This window comes from Haliotis rufescens, unplaced genomic scaffold, assembly GCF_023055435.1.
Source record: "Haliotis rufescens isolate VD_foot unplaced genomic scaffold, xgHalRufe1.0.p SCAF_15, whole genome shotgun sequence".
Taxonomy (NCBI): domain Eukaryota; kingdom Metazoa; phylum Mollusca; class Gastropoda; order Lepetellida; family Haliotidae; genus Haliotis; species Haliotis rufescens.
The window spans coordinates 27,899,684-27,924,884 of NW_025963835.1; the positions used below are offsets into that span (position 1 = coordinate 27,899,684).

A 25,201-nucleotide genomic window follows, 5' to 3' on the forward strand; every position below is an offset into this window, starting at 1 on the left:
GTATGTCCCTTGTGTAAGTTACCTCCCGTCTGTGTTCAGGATGTGGTGGAGCTGTTGCTGCAGCTGATGGAAGCCGGACATCGACGGACGGAGGAGAAACAGCTTGGTGACAGGGCATTCGGCATCTTCCGACGTCTTGCCAAGAAGCAGAAAGAGGTGAGAGTGCAAATATCTCCATCAGGATATGGGTAGATTTGCTCAGAATATGGATAGACTTGCTCAGGATATGGATAGACTTGCTCTGGATATGGGTAGATTTGCTCAGGATATGGGTAGACTTGCTCAGGATATGGATAGACTTGCTCTGGATATGGGTAGATTTGCTCAGGATATGGGTAGACTTGCTCAGGATATGGATAGACTTGCTCTGGATATGGGTAGATTTGCTCAGGATATGGGTAGATTTGCTCAGGATATGGGTAGACTTGCTCAGGATATGGATAGACTTGCTCTGGATATGGGTAGATTTGCTCAGAATATGGATAGACTTGCTCAGGATATGGATAGACGTGCTCAGGATATGGATAGACTTGCTCAGGATATGGGTAGATTTGCTCAGGATATGGGTAGACTTGCTCAGGATATGGATAGACTTGCTCAGGATATGGATAGACTTGCTCTGGATATGGGTAGACTTGCTCTGGATATGGGTAGACTTGCTCAGGATATGGGTAGACTTGCTCAGGATGTGGGTAGATTTGCTGTGGATGTGGGTTGACTTGCTCTGGATGTGGGTTGACTTGCTCTGGATGTGGGTTGACTTGCTCTGGATATGGGTAGACTTGCTCTGGATATGGGTAGACTTGCTCAGGATATGGGTAGATTTGCTCAGGATATGGGTAGACTTGCTCAGGATATGGGTAGATTTGCTCAGGATATGGGTAGACTTGCTCTGGATATGGGTAGACTTGATCTGGATATGGGTAGACTTGATCTGGATGTGGGTAGACTTGCTCAGGATATGGGTAGACTTGCTCAGGATATGGGTAGACTTGCTCAGGATTTGGGTTGACTTGCTCAGGATATGGGTAGACTTGCTCTGGATATGGGTAGACTTGATCTGGATGTGGGTAGACTTGCTCTGGATATGGGTAGACTTGATCTGGATGTGGGTAGACTTGCTCAGGATATGGGTAGACTTGCTCTGGATATGGGTAGACTTGATCTGGATATGGGTAGGCTTGCTCTGGATATGGGTAGACTTGCTCTGGATATGGGTTGACTTGCTACAGCAATACGTCATTACTTTATGTAAAATCGTGATATTGTTGTCAGAGGTCTGAGATTTCATTTATTTACTAGTTAATGCATCTATGTTTGAAATTTAATAAATTTATGGGACGAGAGTGCAACCCGGTTTTGCAACTAGATTTTCATGTCAACATGCACCTGGTGCAAGTTAAGATAGGTTCCTTAAATCAAGCCTTGTTCTGTGTCATGTGTGAACATGGATGAAATTAAACACTGTTGCAGATAAAGAGTGATCCTGAGTTTGAGAAGACCAGTGCCTTTGTGATGATGGACAACCTAATACAGTTCTCCCGGAAAGGTAGGTGTACATGGGTGGACAGGTTGCCATCTTGTTCCTGGGCTAGAGTTAGCCGTGAGAGGTCAGACGCGCCGAATTGGTTAATAGTGTCATCGTACCACAACAACGTGGAACGTTGTTCATAATATTGATCACCGGATTATCTTGTCCTGACTGTTATTTACAGGCCGTCATCAAATAGCTGGAATATTGCTGAGTGCGGTATGAAACAAACATACAATAAAAGACCAGCACCCAGCTGTGACGGCCTGTATGGATCCTGGGCAAAGTAGGACCCTCTTGCTTGTCGTGAGAGCTGATGGATTGTGTGTGACCTGGCTCCCTGTGTCATTCTCTCCCGACAGTGTGACCGTCTCCGTGGTCTAATGGTAGAGCGTCCGCCTGGAGAGCAGAAGGTCTGGGGTTCGATCCCCAGCCGTGTCATACCAAAAGACGTTAAAACATGGTACTTGTTGTTACCCTGTCTGGCGCTCGGCATTAAGGGTCTAAAACAAGGACTGGTCGGCTCGGAGTCAGTATACTGTGTCTGAGTGGGGTATTCATGTTAAACTGCAGCATGGTATCTCAGTGAGCTAGCACTATAAATCGGCATCAGTCCGGACTAGTACAAGCAGCCACACACACCCACATACACGTGCATGCACGTCGCTATATAAGTGCAATAATCTTGGACGTGATGTTAAACCCCATTTCACCTCACCTCCCGACAGTGGAACAATGCTCATGCTTTCAACCACTGGTTTTCCTGGTTGAGTCTTTATTGCTTACAGGCCTGAACAATATAGCTGTAGTATTGCTGACTGGTATAAGGAAAATTAGGGTATCACTTGGCTAAATTTGTTTTTTGTGTCTGAGACATGGATCTCTGCAGGAAGAATGTAGCAAACCTCGATTTGAGCAGAACTGTTGACAACGACATGTATATTAGTTGACAATATTTTGTGTACCTGTGGACAATATTTGATATATCTGTTGCTATGGTTACATGTATGTTTCAGCCCACAGCCAGGACCTTGTGAAGGCGGTCTCTGATGCGTGTCTTGTCATTGTGAGTTAACTCTTTAAACATGGTAAACCATTTCTCCTTGACTTTGTAGAGTTGCTTCCCTTTTGATCGCTAGATATGTTTGATTTATGGGTTCGAATCCCAAATTTGCAGTGATTATGTTTCTTTTATGGGCTTGGGTTTCACCTTTGAGCTTTGTCACTTTGGGGCCATGTCAAGCTGACACGCCATGATATAACTGTGTTAAACCAAACTCACTTACTCAGCTAACATACTGTTTCGTTTTGACAGATCCGTCTCTTGATTCACCAGAAACTTGATGCCCCCCCAACTGTGATGACAAGGTCAAGGTCAAAGTCAGATGGCGTACCAATTGACAAAGTAAGCAAAATCTCAGTTGTGTTAACCCAAATAATATATTGTTATACCTCTATTAAGAATCTTGCAATTCCATTGGTTAATCCGGACCACATGAGGAAACAATACATTTCAATGTAGACCCTGAAATCATGTGACTGACACTCACCTTGACTCGTCACATGATCAGTATTGACCTGTCACGTGATGAATATTGACTCGTCTTGTATGAACACTTCACAGCTCGCAGCTAAGTTACTGTAATAAAACAGAGGTCGGTTTAAAGACTTCATAAACTTTAAAGTGAATTTCGGCAGAGAATTTACATAAAAAAACGCATTTTCCCAAAATCAGTTTGCTTGACGTGTGGCCTCTGTCCGGTCAGACCAGATCAGGGGTTGGGTCCTCCGCTCCTTGTTTTTGTATATTTACCTCGTCAAGAGTAATTATTTGTATAATGTAGTGCAGTTCAATGTTGATATACTCTTATCAAATGGATTTTTGGAAAGTTCTCTGCCAGTCACATTGCTTGGTTTGAAATGGCATCCTCAGTTGTCCAGTGTGTTATATCTCTATACTATGTGGATAATTGCCCTGTCGCCTAGTGGTTAAAGTGATTCCCCATCTGGGTACAGTGTGTGAGATACAGGGTGTCCCACGCCATGATGGTTGACAATGGGGAAGGGTGTTGTGGACAATGGTGTCACATGTATTTGCATGTAGAAGTGGTTGATGGTTGACTATGGGGAAGGGTATCCTGTACAATGTCTGTTTGCATGTAGAAGTGGTTGATGGTTGACTATAGGGAAGGGTATCCTGTACAATGTCTGTTTGCATGTAGAAGTGGTTGATGGTTGACTATGGGGAAGGGTATCCTGTACAATGTCTGTTTGCATGTAGAAGTGGTTGATGGTTGACTATGGAGATGGTTGACTAGGAAGATGGTTGACTAGGAAGATGGTTGAAGGTCCTGTGCAATGGTGTGATGTCTGTTTGCATGTAGAAGTGGTTGATGGTTGACTATGGAGATGGTTGAAGGTCCTGTGCAATGGTGTGATGTCTGTTTGCATGTAGAAGTGGTTGATGGTTGACTATGGAGATGGTTGAAGGTCCTGTGCAATGGTGTGATGTCTGTTTGCATGTAGAAGTGGTTGATGGTTGACTATGGAGATGGTTGAAGGTCCTGTGCAATGGTGTGATGTCTGTTTGCATGTAGAAGTGGTTGATGGTTGACTATGGAGATGGTTGACTAGGAAGATGGTTGACTATGGAGATGGTTGACTATAGGGAAGGGTATCCTGTACAATGGTCTGATGTCTGTTGACAGGAGGAAGCCTACCTTCAGGAGGTGTTGGACAAAGTGAGGTCCTCCTTGTCGGACTTCCTCTACAGGCGGTGAGTTCTGTTTTTGTTTTTGTTTTTGTTTAACACCACTGTCACTAGTGTCAGCGATATTCCATGAATATGATGGCAGCCTGTAAATAATCAAATGTTTACCAGATAATCCAGTGACTGACATCATGAGCAAAGATCCACGTAACCAAGGCACTGAGCCTGACCACCTGATCCTTTCAGTTGCCTCTTACGACAAGCATGAGATGTGCCTCTATATTTTCTGAAATCAAACACGTCTCTTCTGAGGTCCAGGTCAGCTTTGTCATATGTGACATCAATATGTGATTTTGGATTGGCCAGGCATATTTCTATACTCAGCCCACTGTGATTTGTGTATTTCAGGGACCACCGTCTACACATGGTGTTCTTCCACAACATGCTGAACAAACATCCCGTGAGTAGTCCCAACTGGGACTCTTGGGGAATAACATGCATTGTGTCATGGTTCATGTAGGGCAATAACATGCATTGTGTCATGGTTCATGTAGGGCAATAACATGCATAGTGTCATGGTTCATGTAGGGCAATAACATGTATTGTGTCATGGTTCATGTAGGGCAATAACATGCATAGTGTCATGGTTCATGTAGGGCAATAACATGCATTGTGTCATGGTTCATGTAGGGCAATAACATGTATTGTGTCATGGTTCATGTAGGGCAATAACATGTATTGTGTCATGGTTCATGTAGGGCAATAACATGCATAGTGTCATGGTTCATGTAGGGCAATAAGATGTATTGTGTCATGGTTCATGTAGGGCAATAACATGCATAGTGTCATGGTTCATGTAGGGCAATAACATGTATTGTGTCATGGTTCATGTAGGGCAATAACATGTATTGTGTCATGGTTCATGTAGGGCAATAACATGCATAGTGTCATGGTTCATGTAGGGCAATAACATGTATTGTGTCATGGTTCATGTAGGGCAATAACATGTATTGTGTCATGGTTCATGTAGGGCAATAACATGCATAGTGTCATGGTTCATGTAGGGCAATAACATGTATTGTGTCATGGTTCATGTAGGGCAATAACATGTATTGTGTCATGGTTCATGTAGGGCAATAACATGTATTGTGTCATGGTTCATGTAGGGCAATAACATGCATAGTGTCATGGTTCATGTAGGGCAATAACATGTATTGTGTCATGGTTCATGTAGGGCAATAACATGTATTGTGTCATGGTTCATGTAGGGCAATAACATGTATTGTGTCATGGTTCATGTAGGGCAATAACATGCATAGTGTCATGGTTCATGTAGGGCAATAAGATGTATTGTGTCATGGTTCATGTAGGGCAATAACATGTATTGTGTCATGGTTCATGTAGGGCAATAACATGTATTGTGTCATGGTTCATGTAGGGCAATAACATGTATTGTGTCATGGTTCATGTAGGGCAATAAGATGTATTGTGTCATGGTTCATGTAGGGCAATAACATGCATAGTGTCATGGTTCATGTAGGGCAATAACATGCATAGTGTCATGGTTCATGTAGGGCAATAAGATGTATTGTGTCATGGTTCATGTAGGGCAATAAGATGTATTGTGTCATGGTTCATGTAGGGCAATAACATGTATTGTGTCATGGTTCATGTAGGGCAATAACATGCATTGTGTCATGGTTCATGTAGGGCAATAAGATGTATTGTGTCATGGTTCATGTAGGGCAATAACATGTATTGTGTCATGGTTCATGTAGGGCAATAAGATGTATTGTGTCATGGTTCATGTAGGGCAATAACATGTATTGTGTCATGGTTCATGTAGGGCAATAACATGCATAGTGTCATGGTTCATGTAGGGCAATAAGATGTATTGTGTCATGGTTCATGTAGGGCAATAAGATGTATTGTGTCATGGTTCATGTAGGGCAATAACATGTATTGTGTCATGGTTCATGTAGGGCAATAACATGCATAGTGTCATGGTTCATGTAGGGCAATAAGATGTATTGTGTCATGGTTCATGTAGGGCAATAAGATGTATTGTGTCATGGTTCATGTAGGGCAATAACATGTATTGTGTCATGGCTCATGTAGGGCAATAACATGCATAGTGTCATGGTTCATGTAGGGCAATAACATGCATTGTGTCATGGTTCATGTAGGGCGATAACATGCATAGTGTCATGGTTCATGTAGGGCAATAACATGCATTGTGTCATGGTTCATGTAGGGCAATAACATGCATAGTGTCATGGTTCATGTAGGGCAATAACATGCATAATGTCATTAATCACTCACAATATATGACATAATGCAGCTGTGATAATGGTGTCTGGAGCTGTACCACTCACTCACTCACTCACTCACTCACTCACTCACTCACTCACTCACTCACTCACTCACTCACTCACTCACTCACTCACTCACTCACTCACTCACTCACTCACTCACTCCACCTTCAGATGATGTTCTGGCCGCTGACTGATCTCCTCCTGCAGTCTCTTAACGATCCCAAGGTCAAGGTTCACTCCAAGGTCAGACATTTGTCTTGTTAGACTCTGCTCTTCCATAGTCACCATTGGGACCTTGTTGTCCTGAATATTAGTATCAAATCATTTAAATGCAGATGAATGTATGTGTTCTTGAAATGAATAACCCTTCATTCTATGTACTCCATGGTCTCTATGATGAAGGAATAACATATTATCTTACCGATTACCAGGAAAAGTTAGCAAATGAGATGTCTGTTTCAGACTCAGGCCTGTTCCCTGCTGTCAGCTCTCTTCACAACAGGCAAGAACCTGGTAAGTAGACATCCAACAGACATGTGCATGTTCAATAGGGCTATCCTTGAGTCTGACTGTCTGGATAAAGAATGGGAACATGTTTGAATCCAAATGACTTCATGTAGTTTTGTATGTGTGAAATTGACAGGGATGTCACGATACGACTGTCTCCCGATGTGATACATTTCACGATACTAAGTTCACGATATGATATGTATCACAGTACTTAATTTACGGTAATATTTTAGTGAATTTTTTACATTTCATAGGGCATTAACACTTATCAAGTGATTGTATTTAAAGCTATCATCATGCTGTAATATATAAATCAATATTGGGTCTAAATATGTATCGATACAGATGAGTGTGTATCATGTATCGTATTGTCTGAGAATATTATCAATGCAGTGATGTAGTGGTGTATCGTGACATCCCCAGAAGCTGTTGGTGAAATAACACAGAATATCAACTTGATTGTTTTTCAGTTTCAGTAGTCTGTCATAGTCATTATGTAGAACATTTATTGTCTAACATATGCTCCTCCATTCCAGCCCCATGATGTCGGAGATGACCACTGGGGACAGTTCTCCTCCGCACTGTCCACAACATTGCACACGGTCAGTCTTACTAGCTGCACAGTAACCCGTGAAGATCCAGGGTAGAATTGATCTTCAGCAACCCATGCTTGCCGTAAAAGGCGACTATGCTTGTCGTAAAAGGTGACTAACCCGACCGGGTGGTCAGGTTCGCTGACTTGGTTGATGCATGTCATCGATCCCAATTGCGTGGATTGATGCTCATGATATTAATCACTGGATTGTCTGGTCCAGACTCGATTATTTACAGACCGCTGTCATATAGCTGGAATATTGCTGAGTGCGGCGTTAAACAACAAACCAACCAACCAGGGTAGAATTGATTTTCAGCAACCCATGCCTGTCGTAAGAGGCGACTGACGGGATCAGGTGGTCAGGCTTGCTGACTTGGTTGATGCATGTCATCGTATCCCAATTGTGTGGATCGATGCTCATGTGATCAATCACTGGATTATCTGGTCCAGACTACATTTACAGGCACCATGGATATACTGGTATCTGGAACCTTGCTGGCTGTGGCATTGGTTAAATTTCATTCACTGGATTGTTAAACGTAGCACTGGCAGTCATTATAACATTGTTTAACATTGTTTAGAAATGATGATCTGACCCTCTCCATAGCAGCTTGCATCAGGTGAACTGTTTGATCAGCCAATCAGTATCAAGGCTAAGCGAAGCATTCAGACCAATATATCTGATGTCTGTATCTCGAAAACTGATAGTTCCGAATGTAAATAATAAAGGCAGCGCCAGTATTGTTTTGTATGTTTTATGGTCACTGTCGTTTGAAAGCAATGGCTTCTACACCCAAAAGTGTAACGGAAGAAATATGTGTGTTCTGATTGGGTTTGCTTGTTTAATTTCTAAAATTAAGGTGGTAAGGAAATGTAGCTGAATTGCTTTAGAAAGCTGACATCTGATTGGCTCAAGAACCAGGGTATCCTTCATTTTGATTGGGTGGTCAAAGTTTGCTCTGGGTTTACTTGACTCAACCTTCTATGGAGTTCTCCTCAGAGGTTCAACCAGAGAGGTGTCATATTGGAGGAGGAGGTGTGATATTTATTCCATAGTTTAACAGTGTAAACTGCCTTCACAGGAAGACCACCTCCATGGTCTAGTGGTAGGGAGCAAAAGGTCCGGGATCCGGGATCCCCGGTTGCATCATATCAAAAGACGTTAAAAGATGGTACTTGTTGTTAGCGCTCGGCATTAAGGGGCTAAAACAAGGCCTGGGCCCATCTCCACAAAGCAATCTTAATCATAAGCCTATGTTAAAGTATGGCAGTTCAGATCATCTTAGAGCTAAGATCGCTTTGTGCAATTGGGCCCAGGTCGGCTTGGAGTCAGTATACTGTGTCTGAGTGGGATATTCATGTTAAACTGCAGCATGGTATCTCAGTGGGCTAGCACTATAAATTGGCATCAGTCTGGACTGGTACAAGCAGCCACACAAACACATGTATAAGTGCAGTAATCTTGGATGCTACGTTAAACCCCATTTCACCTCACCTCCTCACCGCCTTCACATAGTGAGATGCCTGATGTATATGTGTTGCAGCTGTTGCTGGGGCTGTCGGTGGAGAGCTTCAAGCCCAAGTACACGCTGGAGCTGCTGCATGTCGTCGTCCGCCTCTCTCTCATCCACCCGGACACGGCGCGCCAGGTAAGTCACACGCTGGTCAGCCAGTAAAATATCACCCGTGCTAAAGGGGATAATACATTTGTTATGTATTATTACATTAAGCTAGGTTTCTGCTATTTTCATTGGCCGAGAAGTGGTCACGTGTCACTTAACTGATATTGACTCCAAATCATATCTGTTAATTTATGGTATTGACTTAAGTTCCTAAAAGTTGAAGGGGAACTACCAGGAAGTGCTAGGTTGACATGTCTCTTTATTATATGCCAAAACAATTGATATGAGGTCAATACCTTTTTTCACGTCTCCCAAAAAAATTCAACTTCATGTTCAACTTTGACCATGCCTTTTTCCCGTCCATAAAAACAGGTATTGACTGAGTATGTCGCTGTGATGATGATGTCATGTGTCTTGATTCAGGTTGCAACCAATGAAGTGACGGAGAAGCTGACAGGACTCAAGTCTCACTTCAACAAGGATACTCGCTGCATGTGTAACCGGCTGCTAAACTTCACCAGGTGAAAACACTGTCCTCTCTGTATGGCACAGGGGGCAGGGGTGGCCCAGTCGTCTAAGGCGCCGCGATTCGCTGTGTAGAGTTGCGTCCCTTGGGCACGCCAGAAACCTGATTGTGGGTTCGAATCCCGGTTCGCCCCAATTATGTTTCTAGGTTTGTCAGCACCATACCCGTGCTCGTGAGTTTCACCGAAGTGGTAAACGTCTGTGACCTGCATCACTTCGGGCTTTCCTCCCACATTAAGCTGACACGCCGCGATATAACTGGAATACTGTTAAAAGCAGCGTTAAATCCAACTCACTCACTCACTGTATGGCACACGTTATAGAGCTTTGTGATGGGTCAGGTGTTGCAGGTGTGATAGGTGATGGAAGCAATATGGATGTTGGATGAAAATTAATTTTGTTGAAGCATGAGATTTATCTGATATTTCTGTTCTACTTGAAATGAAATCAGTGTTTAAACAGTCTATGTGAGAGTGGTCACCATCAGATCCCAATTTTAATCACCAGCTACCACTGTTGGATTGATGGTCCAAGTATGTTAGAGGAAAAGGTTAGGGGTTCCATCCTGTTGACAAACTGAAAAAGTTGGAACAATGATTTTTGATGATAAATAGAATCTTACAATCACCCTTAACCTCTGAGTTTTAAACTTTAAATGACTTGTGTTGATATCAAATACACTTGGGTGACACTCTGTATGTGTTCCAGGCAAAAGACTGGCAAGAAACAGAAGCAGAAGAAGAAAAAGAGGACGAACTCTGGCCAGCAGAATGGGGACGTGGTGGAGAACATGGCAGAGCTGACCTTGGTTAATGGAGCAGGAGGAGATAACTCTAGCGACCTCCTCTCCGATTCCATGACGAGTACCATGTCGGTCGACAGTGACAGTCCTCGCAAACGGCGGTCCTCGGATGAGGTTGATGCCAAATCTGTAGGGAGCTCAAGAAAGAAGAAAAAGACTGCAAAAAAACAAAAATAATTTGAGACAAGTATTAAGAATACGTTTTGACATGGAGATATGATGCTATGTAGCTACTGTGCCAGTCCCGGGAACGGACGGATACAATGGTGGAAGGAAGGTGGTAAACAAGGTGTGAGTGTTGATGAATCCTCTCTTCACCTGCCCCCACTCTCCCAGCAGCTTCACGGAGCAATGCAAGAAACCTGTGATCGTGGGTTCGAATCCACGTTTGCCCCGATTATGTTTCTAGGTTTGTCAGCTCCATACTCGAGCTTGTGGGTTTCACCAAAGTGGTAAACGTCTGAGACCTGCATCACTTCGGTTTTTCCTCCTACATTAAGCTGACAGGTCGAGATGGAACTGAAGTACTGTTCAAGCAACATACATGCTTCTGATGGATGGGTGGGGTATCTATAGGGGCACAGGTGGCCCAGTTGTCTAAGGCGCCGCGATTTGCTGTGCAGAGTTGCGTCCCTTGATCACGCCAGAAACCTATGATTGTGGGTTCGAATCCCGGTTCGCCCCAATTATGTTTCTAGGTTTGTCAGCACCATACCCGTGCTCGTGGGTTTCACCGAAGTGGTAAACGTCTGAGACCTGCATCACTTCGGGCTTTCCTCCCACATTAAGCTGACACGCCGTGATATGACTGGAATACTGTTAAAAGTGGCGTTAAACCAAACTCACTCACTCCAATATGATGGTTGGGTGTACATGATCTGTGTGACTGTAAGTGACCGAGCAGCTGGTGGTTATTTCGGAGTGATTATAAACTATTACTGAATGTACTGTAGCAGATCTTCCATCTGACCATGTGTATTTATGCCACTGGTTTCAGACAATGTTACTCTATTCTTGTTATGATTTTCGTCTGTGGAGGTAATACACTAATTATCTACACATGATATCTGTGCAATAATTTATAGCACTGTGAATAAAATGTAGATATGAACACTTGTGAATTTGTGAAAAATGGATTTATGTCAAAATGATATTGGAGAACATAAAAAATTGTTTTTGTGAACCATCTTATCCTTGGAGTTATACCAGTTGATCGGGTGTTCTCGTTGCTCACAATCATTGGATTGTCAGGTCCACACTTAAAAATTTACAAGCCATTGTCGTATAGCTGGAGTATTGCTGAGTAGGTGTTCCACAACAAACACATCACAGACACATCAGTTATCAGGTTCATGTTTTAGTTCTGTGAGAAGTGGCATTAAACCCTAAATAAAGACAGTGGAAACATGATGGTGTTAGACTGCCTCCACCATCTTAAGGATAGAACGTCTGCCCAGAAGGTCGGTGGTGAGATACCCAGGTCGTGTAATACCAACAGATGTTAACAGATTGCGTTCTTGTTACCCAGCTGAAGGTCGGTGGTGAGATCCCCAGGTCGTGTAATACCAACAGATGTTAACAGATTGCGTTCTTGTTACCCAGCTGAAGGTCGGTGGTGAGATCCCCAGGTCGTGTAATACCAACAGATGTTAACAGATTGTGGTCTTGTTACCCTCCCTGAGGGGTCGGTGGTCAGATCCCCAGGTCGTGTAATACCAACAGATGTTAACAGATTGTGGTCTTGTTACCCTCCCTGAGGGGTCGGTGGTCAGATCCCCAGGTCATGTAATACCAACAGATGTTAACAGATTGTGGTCTTGTTACCCTCCCTGAGGGGTCGGTGGTCAGATCCCCAGGTCGTGTCATACCAACAGATGTTAACAGATTGTGGTCTTGTTACCCTGCCTCAAGATCGGTATCCATGATACACTGACTCATGGCACCTCAGTAGGCCAGCAATTTTAAACCAGCATCAGTCACGACTAGTGCTTACAGCCAAACACGTGTGCATGCACGTCCGTATACAAGTGCAATAATCTTGCATGCAGCTTCTCTTCCGTTTCACTTATCAGACTTGGTCAGTGCACTACCAGACATCAGCGTCGGACACTCTAGACCAAATACAATCAATAATGTTATATCCCGTCTCACATAGACATTCATGGAAATGACAAAACAACTGACACAATGGCGAGGCCAGCTCCTGACGAAACGGATATACATGCAAAACCTCCATAGCCCACAAATGGCAAGCCTAGTGGGATGCAAGTAAGATCAGCAGATGGCTATACAAAATTCAACCCAAAATCCACCAAAAGTCGTACTTGTACTCAACATTAAAGTAGCCATCTCACACTTCAGACTCAGTCACAAAAAGCACTGGGACAAGGTATACCGATTTTGCATTCAGCCTGAATCCATTGGTAAAAGGCGACTAACGGGATCGGGTGGTCAGGCTCGCTGACTTGGTTGATACATGTCATCGATCCCAATTGCGTAGATCGATGCTCATGATGTCAATCACTGGATTGTCTGGTCCAGACTTGATTATTTTACAGACCGCCGTCATATAGCTGAAATATTGCTGAGTGCGGCGTTAAACAAACAAACAAACAAAACAAACTGAATCCATTGTTCACTGGAATATCAAGACCACGCGCAGCCAGGGCTCCGGTAAAACAAGAATTGCAGTTAAATCTGCAATCTGTCGTACATTTCCTAAAGCCAATGTAATAGCGAAGACCAGACTGGCTCTTGTTTCTGAAGGATGGTCAGTTGCTCTTGTTTCTGAAAGATGGTCAGTTATTCGAACGTACAGAGAACAGCCAAAACAATTATATCAATTTCTGAAGATCAAATCAAATATCAATACGAAGACAGAAGTCTTATCAATAAAGAAACACATATTTTCAAAACTAAAAATCCCAATATATTTGCCTCCCCTTCTCACACTCGAGTCTCAAAGAGGCAGGTCAGCCGAAATTGCAAAGGCAGAAGGCGACCTTAAAGCAGCAACAATAAAACCACATATACCTCGGTGATGCTGCCACAGTGAATTTATATTGCCGACATTTTTCGATCTGCCATTGCAAAAGAAACCAAAAAAATGCACTGAATGCGATTCGACTGAGCTGAAATCAACGTGTGCTGTGTCACGTGACTTCATTGACTCGTAAACCCAGTGGATCTGCTTCGTTGCGGGATGCAAAACATGCATCGTCCCGCGCAGAAGTCTACGAGCAACCTGTTTTCTTCGTGGCGGGGTATAGGGGATTTATTGTCCTGCTCAGAAATCTTCACGGGTGTACGGCATTTGTAAGTGTCCCATCCTGTTTCATAATAAAGATGTTTGTGAGAAGTACCCCCATGTGTGGGTGCTCATGTAAACAAACATGACTCAAATCCTTCGGCACTATATCTTGAATGGGGCGTTGTTGCAAATGTTACTTTAGGGAATGATATTATGCCTCAACTTTTGATGGCCTTAAGGCATGACAAAGACATTTTGAAGCCTCGTGTTTGTCCGTGTCATAAACACCATTTTCAGGAATATTATTTATTTATTATATATTTTTAAATATTACTAATACAAAATATTTATTATACAATGACGCACTCGGCTAATACTCTATATTCACACTCTTAGTTAGGAATGACGGCTAATAAAATGCATTGGCACACCTGATATTATTCAGTGTTTGTGGGTGAATGAATTGAGCTCCACTTTTAACAGTACACAATACATTCAATTCGTCACCACTCGCCCCTTTCCGTAACCTGCAAGAAGACTCGTCCCCCTAACGATGCATGTTATGTGCGAAAATACGACAAACCAATCAGAATGCGCGTGTGATTTCAAGTTGTTCATCAAAGAATCCCTCAGAAATATGTTTTGATTTTACATGTCTTGCATCTAAAAATAAATGTGTTCAATCATTCTGTATAATTCCGCATGTCCAGATGTGCTTTACATTGCATCTGAAATATATATAATATATGGGGAGATATATGTGAACCATTACGCAACGAGTTGACAATTGTTTTAGGTATGCCCGTTTGCGCTAAGACGGAACCCGGTCGCAAAAATGGCCATGAGAGGGGCACGAGTCGCTATTCGACTTGTCCCGGAATAACACGAGTTGGTCACGAATGTACATATTAGTTATAACATGGCGTGTCAGCTAGATGTGGGTGGAAATCCCGAAGTGATGCAGGTGTTGGTGATACGCAAGAGTACAGGTTTGCTGCTGAAAAACCTAAAAACATCGATCAGGAGGAACTGGGATTCGAACCAAGGATCAAAGATGTATTGCAGGCCGAAGGGACGCAACTCTGCACAGCGAATTACAGGGTATTGTTATTGGTTACACACGTGGTATCTCTTCACTGGTCATACGCCCTTGTCACAGCGATCGTAACGTGGCTGTCTGCCTTTGTTATAGGTATAGTCACAACAAAAACATTCGCCCGGGACTGTAAACATATTTTGCTGACCCGCAGTTGATCTTGAGGTAACACCTGCTCACAGGAGGCGCACATACCCCTTAAGAAGACATCGACCCGTTTTTATCTGCCGACGATAAATCAGGAAGAGAGCGGACTTGGTAGCGAGACGGTTGATTCGTGTCGAATATTCCGCTAGTATTTGATGCATTGGGGTAGGTAATCACGGCTGATTCGTGTAATATTTGCCGTAAGTACTTGAGGAATAGGCTTAGGTGTATGTTTCGCCATGTTTAGAACTGCTGTTGTTCCTGACACAGCCCGACAGTGTTGATTAATGAGATCCCGTGTAAAAACCTATATAACGAGAGGCTATGGCTGAGGTAAGGGAGGTAACTAGTGTGCACTAACCTGGAAAGGGTTAAGGGGGGATACTACCTGAAAGCAATATTTCACAGCGTTGGCTTCAGAAAGGGGACCGATGGAACTGTGGTCTTCATCTTGATAAGCTGTTATCCAAAGACCTATTGCAGTTGTAAACATTTTTTTTTCCAAACGAGGGAAGGGGCAAGGGAGGCCGAGTGATTCACTAATTATACCTGCAATAAATTCATTAACTGATTGTGTGTTTGTTTATTTGTTGTTTTACGCCGCACTCAGCAATATTCCAGCTATATGACGGCGGTCTGTAAATAATCAAGTCTGGACCAGACAATCCAGCGATTGATATCATGAGCATCGATCAACGCAATTGGGATCGATGACATGCATCAACTAAGTCAGCGAGCCTGACCACCCGATCCCGTTAGTCGTCTTTTACGACAAGCATAGTCACCTTTTACGGCAAGCATGGGTTGCTGAAGACCTATTCTACCCCGGATTTTCACGGGTCCACTGGCAGGTCTTTATTAACTGAGCTTCAATACACAGATGTAGGGTTATACCAGGAAACATGGATGACAACATGAGATAGCAATCGAATTATCCGCGCAATCCAAAATCCGAAAATGCTTTCACTGCAGGGATACTATTTTTTTAATTATTAAACTATAATCACCAGGAAGGGAATATATGGATGTCAACTTCTTTATTATGGGGAACACAACGTTTCGGAGTATACGCTTACTCCATTAGGTGAATGGATTACAAGTGTAATATATCTGTTATACCCTGATCAACCGTCAGACTTCACAATCCATAAACTGAATTGTCGCTGTTAGATTTTACATTTATAATAGTTATAAGGGTCAAAACCAGACAAAGAATATTTTTTATCTTCTATGGACCCAAATCAGAGTCTAAGATGATTAAAAAAAATCAAGTAAAATTATTTTCATTTTATCGACCTGACTCCCATTGTTATGTTCTGTAGGGGACAGCGATGTCGGCTTCTGCAGACGACACCGCCGGTGACCCGGGGGACATCACGCGTAGTGTGGGATTAGGTTTCACAATGGTTATCAAGAGCCTGAAACTGAAATTCCCCCAAGTCAGCAACATCACCACCAACCAGCTCGCTGATTGGATGAAGCCCGGATCAGACAGGGATGTCGTTCTAATTGTCAGTAAACCATTAATCGTCCCTGCCCAATTATCATTTGAAAAATAATAAACTGCCGCGCAAAAGAAAGTACAAACTTGAAAATATGTTTTGGCCAAAAAATTACAAACGTTATCAAAACATTACTAGGCTGACCTGAAATACTCGTTGATGATCACCATCACCTTCGAATAACCATTTCTTTTTTATTTCATTTTTATCCGTCATCAAACATGGCGGTATACTTTTTTTTGATCGGCAGTTAAAAAAATCGAATTTATATATACTAATAGAACTGAATAAGGGGACACTTAGTTTTAGACATAGTAAAATGATATGCCATCATGGGCTCCCAGTCCTCTCTACCAAAGACCGCCTCCGTGGTCTAGTGGTAGAGCGTCCGCCCGGAGAGAGGAAGGTCCGGGGTTCGATCCCCGACCGCGTCATACCAAAAGACGTTAAAAGATGGTACTTGTTGTTACCCTGTCTGGCGCTCGGCATTAAGGGGCTAAAACAAGGACTGGTCGTCTCGGAGTCAGTATACTGTGTCTGAGTGGGGTATTCATGTTAAACTGCAGCATGGTATTTCAGTGAGCTAGCACTATAAATCGGCATCAGTCCGGACTAGTACAAGCAGCCACACAAACACACACACGTACATGCACGTCGCTATAATCTTGGACGCGACGTGAAACCCCATTTCACCTCACCTCACCTCTCTACCAAATATGCGTTCACAATTCACACAAACACACCTTAACCTTATGTATTTCTGACATATGTTGAAGTTGCATGCATGCGATTTTAAATCAACTGATAATTGAAGCTTATTTCCCTATATTGTCTATTTGTTGCCTTATTCGTTTCCATCAGTAAATATGAGTAACCGTGACCCACATTGCCCTGTGTCATCAAACATCTTTCTGATTTTGAGTGAGTGAGTTTGGTTTTACGCCGCTTTTAGCAATATTCCATCAATATAACGGCGGAGAACACCAGAAATGGGCTTCACACATTGTACCCATGTGGGAATCGAACCCGGATCTTAGGCGTGATGAGCGAATGCCTTAACCAAAAGGCTACCCCACTGCCCGTCTCTGATTTTGGCTATGCTATCTTCATCCTATTAGTTATGTGTCCTTCGATGCAGACAGTGTGTTGACCTGCTTGGGGTTTACAATTAATTCCAGCAAAGGCTGATTTCACTCAATAGTTCCATTTTTACTGATATAAAGAGACTAAAAGGACAAGTGCCCTCTCCTCATTTAGATCCATGATATAATCATTGTCGTCTTCGTCTTTGCGAACACCTGGTGTCATCACTATTAATTTGTCCCCTGTCTTTGTTTTCCTTTTCTTGTGATGCAGATATGGACACCCTCATGACATTGACGTCTGAAAAGTTACCCCAAATTTACGAGATATGTGTCGTTGTCGAAGTTCCTCAAAATAAAAAAAAATGCATTCACAATATGTAGATTATTGTGATACACCGATCTGTAATATTAATATCAAGAACTTGATGTGGCGGTAAAGCTCAGTTCCAAAATATATATGCCGTATTTTAACGAGTTGATAAATCATAACTTGAAGCACTCGTAAAAACTCAATCTCAGTTGTTGGCTCAACATTTCTCTTTGCTAGGACAGTCGACCAAAGGAGGAGTATGACATCAGTCACATCCAAGGCAGCACCCGTGTGGACTGGGAGGCGAAGGATGGAGCACAGGTCGTCCAGGGCATCCCCTCGTTTAACCAGCCAGGTAAATCGTCCTCAGCATCTACTCTACTTACCTTATTCCACTGGCTAAGTCTCAAGGTTCTGTTCCATACCTGTGGACCGAATATTTGGTGTTCGAGGAGTCGGGGCTGAGATTTCTTCGCTAATTTTCAGTGATCAATTCATACAATTTTCACCTCTGTTTTGACTTTTACAGCCAATGGCATCAGTTTCATAGGATAATCGAGACTGGTTCTTCTCTGGCGTTGAGATTTTATGTTTTTGAATAATATGTTCCAGAAAATACTTGAAAACACCATATTGACTCAGTCTGGTTCCTTGGGTATGCTGCGCTGGCGCTACAAGCAGTGTAGCGACAAATACAATCAGTGAAGCGCCGTCTACTCATACAATCAGTGCAGCGCCGTCTACTCATACAATCAGTGCAGCGCCGTCTACTCATACAATCAGTGCAGCGCCGTCTACTCATACAATCAGTGAAGCGCCGTCTACTCATACAACCAGTGCAGCGCCGTCTACTCATACAATCAGTGCAGCGCCGTCTACTCATACAATCAGTGCAGCGCCGTCGACTCATACAATCAGCGTAGCGCCGTCTACTCATACAATCAGTGAAGCGCCGTCGACTCATACATGCCGTGTAGCGCCGTCGACTCATACATGCCGTGTAGCGCCGTCGACTCATACATGCCGTGTAGCGCCGTCGACTCATACATGCCGTGTAGCGGCGTCGACTCATACATGCCGTGTAGCGGCGTCGACTCATACAAGCAGTGTAGCGGCGTCGACTCATACATGCCGTGTAGCGGCGTCGACTCATACATGCCGTGTAGCGGCGTCGACTCATACATGCCGTGTAGCGGCGTCGACTCATACAATCAGTGTAGCGGCGTCGACTCATACAAGCAGTGTAGCGGCGTCGACTCATACATGCCGTGTAGCGGCGTCGACTCATACAATCAGTGTAGCGGCGTCGACTCATACATGCCGTGTAGCGGCGTCGACTCATACATGCCGTGTAGCGGCGTCGACTCATACATGCCGTGTAGCGGCGTCGACTCATACATGCCGTGTAGCGCCGTCGACTCATACATGCCGTGTAGCGGCGTCGACTCATACATGCCGTGTAGCGGCGTCGACTCATACAAGCAGTGTAGCGCCGTCGACTCATACATGCCGTGTAGCGGCGTCGACTCATACAAGCAGTGTAGCGCCGTCGACTCATACATGCCGTGTAGCGGCGTCGACTCATACATGCCGTGTAGCGGCGTCGACTCATACATGCCGTGTAGCGGCGTCGACTCATACAAGCAGTGTAGCGCCGTCGACTCATACATGCCGTGTAGCGGCGTCGACTCATACAATCAGTGAAGCGCCGTCTACTCATACAATCAGTGTAGCGCCAGCGCAGCATACCCAGGGAACCAGGCTGAATACTGACTTAGGTTTTGAATAAATAAAACAGAAAAGTTTTTTGTACATGAAGGATGTCATGAAAAAATGCTTGATCCCTCGACAGCAAGCTGACAGGCCGTGATGTGAATAAATCACTGTTAAAGCGTTAAAGCCAGTTCACTCATGAGTAGACGGCACTATGTTCACATGTTTGTTGAACAGCAAAAATATTATAGTACTCATGCAAATGTGTGTCTCTAGTTTCAGAGTCCACGGACCGGAAGCGAGTTGTCGTCTGCTACTGTTCTGTTGGCTACAGATCTAGCGCCACAGCCCAGAAGATACAGGCTTTTCTTGCCCAACAAGGTATTGTAACGCTTGTCCGACTCACCTCCAACTAAGGCTATACCGCAGTCATGACAAAGTTGGTAATTACAGTAAACTATGCTTATGACGAACACGCTTATAACGAGATGACGGATATAACTAACTTATTTTTGGTCGCGGCCGTTTACTGTATAAATGCTTATAACGAACTACGGTTATATCGAACTAAAATCAGTAGTCCCTTTGAGTTCGTTTTTACCGTAGTTTACTGTATATCAGTAAGGTAATTGTCGAAACCTCTGACTGAATCATGAGTAAAGCGCCATGAGCAAAAAGCAAGGTCATATGTTTCTGTGATGTGAGAGCCACGTGTGTGAGTGATTGAATAGGGTTTTACTCTAATTTTAGCAATCTTCTAGCCACATGAATCAATGAGTGAGTTGGATTTAATGCTTTGAACTGTATTCCAGTTATATCATGTTAGCTTACTGTGAGAGGGTAAGTGAGTGACTTGGGTTTAACGCCGCTTTTAACAGTATTCCAGTTATATCGCGGCGTGTCAGCTTAATGTGGGAGGAAAGCCCAAAGTGATGCAGGTCTTAGACGTTTACCACTTCGGTAAAACCCACGAGCACTGGTATGGTGCTGACAAACCTAGAAACATAATCAGGACGAACCGGGATTCGCACCCACAATCATAGGATTCTGGAGTTCCCAAGGGAAGCAACTTTGCACAGCGAATCGCGGCGCCTTAGGCGACTGGGCCAACCGTGCCCCCTGTCTGTGAGAGGAAAGCCCAAGTGGTGCAGGTCCACGTTTATCACTTTGGTGAAGCATAGGAGTAAGACTATGGTGCTGACAAACCAAGAAACATAATCGGGACGAGCCGGGATTCGAACCCACGATAATAGGTCTCTAGCGTGATTCTGCACAGTAAATGAGCTCATTAACCACTGGACTACCCAACCGCAACATTGAGGGAGAAGTTTGTGAAACTAAATGTGTGAAATGACAGTTGTCACAGTCGGTATTTTCACATTGCACTAGGTGGGGAGAAATCACTCGACTCTTTGATTCCGGAAGTGGAACAACGAATTCCAAAGGAGCGAGTCGTGTCGACTCTCGGTATCAACACTTTCGAATGATTTCTCCGACTAAAACCATGTTATGGTTGATGTATAATTTTCGATAATTTGGCACTGTGGCCTATGGCGTCATTTTACGTGTTTAAAATGCACGTTCAAAATGTGCAGTGAATTCCTGGCTCTGAATCAACTGCAACAACAATTGCGTGACGCCATCGTTTTGTTTTAACAATCACTACTAACAGACTTTTCGGTATCATAGAGTTTGGAATTGTAATGCCAGCAAAATGTGATCAAGAATTATTCAATTGCCTTTGACATATGCTCTGGAAGCTAAACGTGACGAATGGAAGGACCGACGGATGGACAGCACCCATTCCTATATCCCCATCCCGGGGTATAATGAAAACACACTTTAATAATAAACTGGCTGCGGTTCTGACGAACAACGCAATAAGTTGATATGGTCTTATGTATGATGTTATATTTCAGAGCCCCAAGCCAGTGTCCCCGTCTACAACCTGGAGGGGTCCTTGTTCAAATGGGCCAATGAAAGGCGGCCCATGGTGGATGCAGCCAATCAGAAGACAGAACTTGCCCATCCATATAATAGCGTGTGGGGAAAGCTGCTTGATAAGGAACTGAGACAGACGTCTTCCTGAATACGTACTCCTACTTTGTGAATTATTTATGCTCGTTGTTGGACGCTGTGATTAATTAAATTTCTATTGTTTCGAAACCGATATTGTTCTTTGTCATTAACTTCTGGAATATTTATAACGACTGTCACTTCACCCGTCTGGCGTCACGTATAACACCTGTCTGTCGTAACCTATAACATTTGTCCCCTCACCCGTCTGGCGTCACGTATAACACCTGTCTGTCGTCACCTATAACATCTGTCCCGTCACCTACAACACCTGTCCCGTCACCCGTCTGGCGTCACGTATAACACCTGTCTGTCGTAACCTATAACACCTGTCCCGTCCCCCGTCTGGCGTCACGTATAACACCTGTCTGGCGTCACGTATAACACCTGTCTGTCGTCACCTATAACATCTGTCCCGTCACCTACAACACCTGTCCCGTCACCCGTCTGGCGTCACGTATAACACCTGTCTGTCGTAACCTATAACACCTGTCCCGTCCCCCGTCTGGCGTCACGTATAACACCTGTCTGTCGTAACCTATAACACCTGTCCCGTCCCCCGTCTGGCGTCACGTATAACACCTGTCTGTCGTCACGTATAACATCTGTCCCGTCACCCGTCTGGCGTCACGTATAACACCTGTCTGTCGTCACCTATAACATTTGTCCCGTCACCCGTCTGGCGTCACGTATAACATCTGTCCCGTCACCTACACCACCTGTCTCGTCAATTGTCTGTCGTCACCTATAACATCTGTCCCGTCACCCGTCAGACCTCGCGTATAACATATGTCCCGTCTTGACAAGGGATCCGTCACTTGTCTGGCCTCACTTATAACATCTGTCCCGTCACCCGTCTGTCGTCACCTGTTACACCTGTCCCGTCACCTGTCTGACGTCATATTATAACGTCCCCCCTCTCCCGTCTCAACACGTGCTCAGTCTCCCGTCTTGACAAGGGCTCCGTCACCTGTCTGGCGTCACAACTCTCCGACACCCGACGAGTAATCTTGAACGTGACGCCCTACACCAATAACACATGGTTAAACACGTAATAGTGGTGATGTCATCAACAACATATTACCATTCTGATTTATGGTAACTGGCAGCATTATATATAATATACAAAAAACAAATACATGGGGCAACTTTGACATATTTCGAATAGTTATCGCTCTTTGAGTAAACCCTCGATAATTTTGCTTAATTTCTCATTATCCCAGTTTGACCTTGCGTTGGCGACGATGTTGATGCCGAGCCCGTGGGAGGGACAGTCGTTGCTGTCTACTAATGAACGTGCCTGAGAGGAATCAGGAGAGGTGACCAATTACCATGCTGGCTGTTAACAGAGCATGTGAACTAACGGCAGTACTGCTTTTCCTAATAACAACTATATAACGATTTGTAACCTTTAGCTTCAAATAACCCCGTGGGGATTCCGTTTTAGAATTGGTCCATATCAACATATGCTGGTCCATATCAACATATGCTGGTCCATATCAACATATGATGGTACATATCAACATATGCTGGTCCATATCAACATATGATGGTCCATATCAACATATGCTGGTCTATATCAACATATGATGGTCCATATCAACATATGCTGGTCCATATCAACATATGATGGTACATATCAACATATGCTGGTCCATATCAACATATGATGGTACATATCAACATATGCTGGTCCATATCAACATATGCTGGTCCATATCAACATATGCTGGTCCATATCAACATATGATGGTCCATATCAACATATGCTGGTCGTAAGAGGCGACTAAAGGGATCGGATGCTCAGGCTCAGGCTGACTAGGTTGATGCATGATGCGTATCCCAATTGAGTGAATTGATGCTCATGATGTCCATCACTGGATTGTCTGTTCCAGACTCGATTATATAGCTGGGATATTGCTGAGTGCGGCGTTAAACAAGAAACAAACAAAATAACCCTCCAATAGCGACAAAGGAAAATTTCCATGTACGAAATTATTGCTCGACATTTGATATTGCGAATGAAATACCCGGGGCTTAAAAACACGTAACGCGAATTTATTGAACGCGAACATTAAATGTATTTCTAATACTCCGACCGAAAATCATTTTATGAGGTATTCGAATCTTTAAAATCAATATATCTCCGTGTTTGGGAGATTACAAAGTTCATCAATCAAAAACGGAGAAATCTTTGCACGTACTAGTCACATGACTATTTGAAGCACAACAGGCGTACAGTCTAGTTCCGTATTTGTCCACCATTGACCTGGGTGACTGCACACCTGCTCATGAAACCATGTGGAATGGTAGCCATTCCTCCTGAAGAGCTTGAAGAAGTTGCTGCAGATTATGTAGCCCTCGTGGACGTTGATGTAATCGTCTGTCCCACAAATGCACAACTGGGCTGAGATCCGGTGACCTTGACGGCCACAGCAGTACATTTGTTTTCTGAGCTATCAGGAAATCAGCACAGATGCATGCTGCGTGGGGACGAGCATTGTCATGCAGAAAAATGGAGCCTGGTACTTGAAGACGTCACGATAACGCACACCTGTTAAGTTGCCCTGACTAACATGAACTGTTCTTCGCCTTTAGAGATGACCCCCTACACTATGACGCTTCCCCCACCGAACTTGTCGCCGTTTGGTTCGCAACTCAATAAGAAGAACACGACATTTTATACTATAGAAAACGCGACGCCAACGCTGGGGAAGACACTGATGATGTATTAGACACACCTGCAGCCGCTGAGTGAGTGAGTATTGTTTTACACCGCTTTTAGCAATAGACCAGCAGTATCACGGCGGGGGACACCAGAAATGGACTTCACACATTGTACCCATTTGGGGAATCAAACCCGGGTTATCAGCCTGACCAGCGAACGCTTTAACCACTAGGCTACCCCACCGCCCCTGCAGTCGCTGTTGTCGATTACGTTGAGGTAAAATAACGCCAATGTAGGGCTTCCTTGCTCTTGGGCAGATACGCGACGTAAAGCAGAACATTCTGTTGCAGTGAGTGTCGGGGGCACGGGTGGCCCAGTCGTCTATGGCGCCGCGATTCGCTGTGCAGAGTGGCGTCCCTTGGGCACGCAAGAAACCTATGATTGTGGGTTCGAATCCCGGTTCGTCCCGATTATGTTTCAAGGTTTGTCAGCACCATACCCGTGCTCGTGGGTTTCACCGAAGTGGTAAACGTCCGAGACCTGCATCAGTTTGGGCTTTCCTCCCACATTAAGCTGTCACGCCGTGATATAGCTGCAATACTTTTAAAAGCGGCGCTAAACCCAACTCACTCACTCACTGCAGTGATTGTCCTGTTCCGAAGGGACACACGTCTACACGATGACCCGGATATGGCGATCTGGGGCTGCTGTGGTGATAAGGAGTGAGTGATCTTTGACGATCTT

At 44.0% G+C, this 25,201-nt stretch overlaps 2 protein-coding genes across 4 annotated transcripts in view; both read left to right on the forward strand.

The window, feature by feature from the left end:
- The window catches only part of LOC124140216 (rDNA transcriptional regulator pol5-like), a 42,259-nt gene extending 30,534 nt beyond the window's left edge, over positions 1–11,725 (forward strand). The window contains exons 25-36 of the mRNA XM_046507657.2: positions 40–156; positions 1,474–1,549; positions 2,548–2,597; positions 2,847–2,936; positions 4,240–4,307; positions 4,650–4,701; positions 6,728–6,799; positions 7,019–7,069; positions 7,603–7,668; positions 9,206–9,310; positions 9,707–9,804; positions 10,517–11,725. Of these exons, the coding sequence (XP_046363613.2) occupies positions 40–156; positions 1,474–1,549; positions 2,548–2,597; positions 2,847–2,936; positions 4,240–4,307; positions 4,650–4,701; positions 6,728–6,799; positions 7,019–7,069; positions 7,603–7,668; positions 9,206–9,310; positions 9,707–9,804; positions 10,517–10,787 (1,116 nt within the window). The 3' untranslated portion in view covers positions 10,788–11,725. The remainder of the gene's footprint in view (positions 1–39; positions 157–1,473; positions 1,550–2,547; positions 2,598–2,846; positions 2,937–4,239; positions 4,308–4,649; positions 4,702–6,727; positions 6,800–7,018; positions 7,070–7,602; positions 7,669–9,205; positions 9,311–9,706; positions 9,805–10,516) is intronic.
- Positions 11,726–14,939: 3,214 nt separating this feature from the next.
- LOC124140218 lies at positions 14,940–21,879 on the forward strand. 3 transcript variants are annotated; one of them, XM_046507659.2, is made up of 5 exons: positions 14,940–15,048; positions 16,426–16,614; positions 18,238–18,355; positions 19,990–20,094; positions 21,633–21,879. In XM_046507659.2, the coding sequence occupies exons 2-5, from the start codon at positions 16,435–16,437 to the stop codon at positions 21,800–21,802; spliced, it is 573 nt and encodes a 190-aa protein (XP_046363615.2). In that variant the 5' UTR covers positions 14,940–15,048; positions 16,426–16,434; the 3' UTR covers positions 21,803–21,879. The 3 variants fall into 3 exon arrangements, with proteins under 3 accessions (XP_046363615.2, XP_046363614.2, XP_046363616.2); XM_046507658.2 differs by having other exon boundaries at positions 14,968–15,268; XM_046507660.2 differs by having other exon boundaries at positions 14,972–15,121.
- Positions 21,880–25,201: the final 3,322 nt, after the last annotated feature.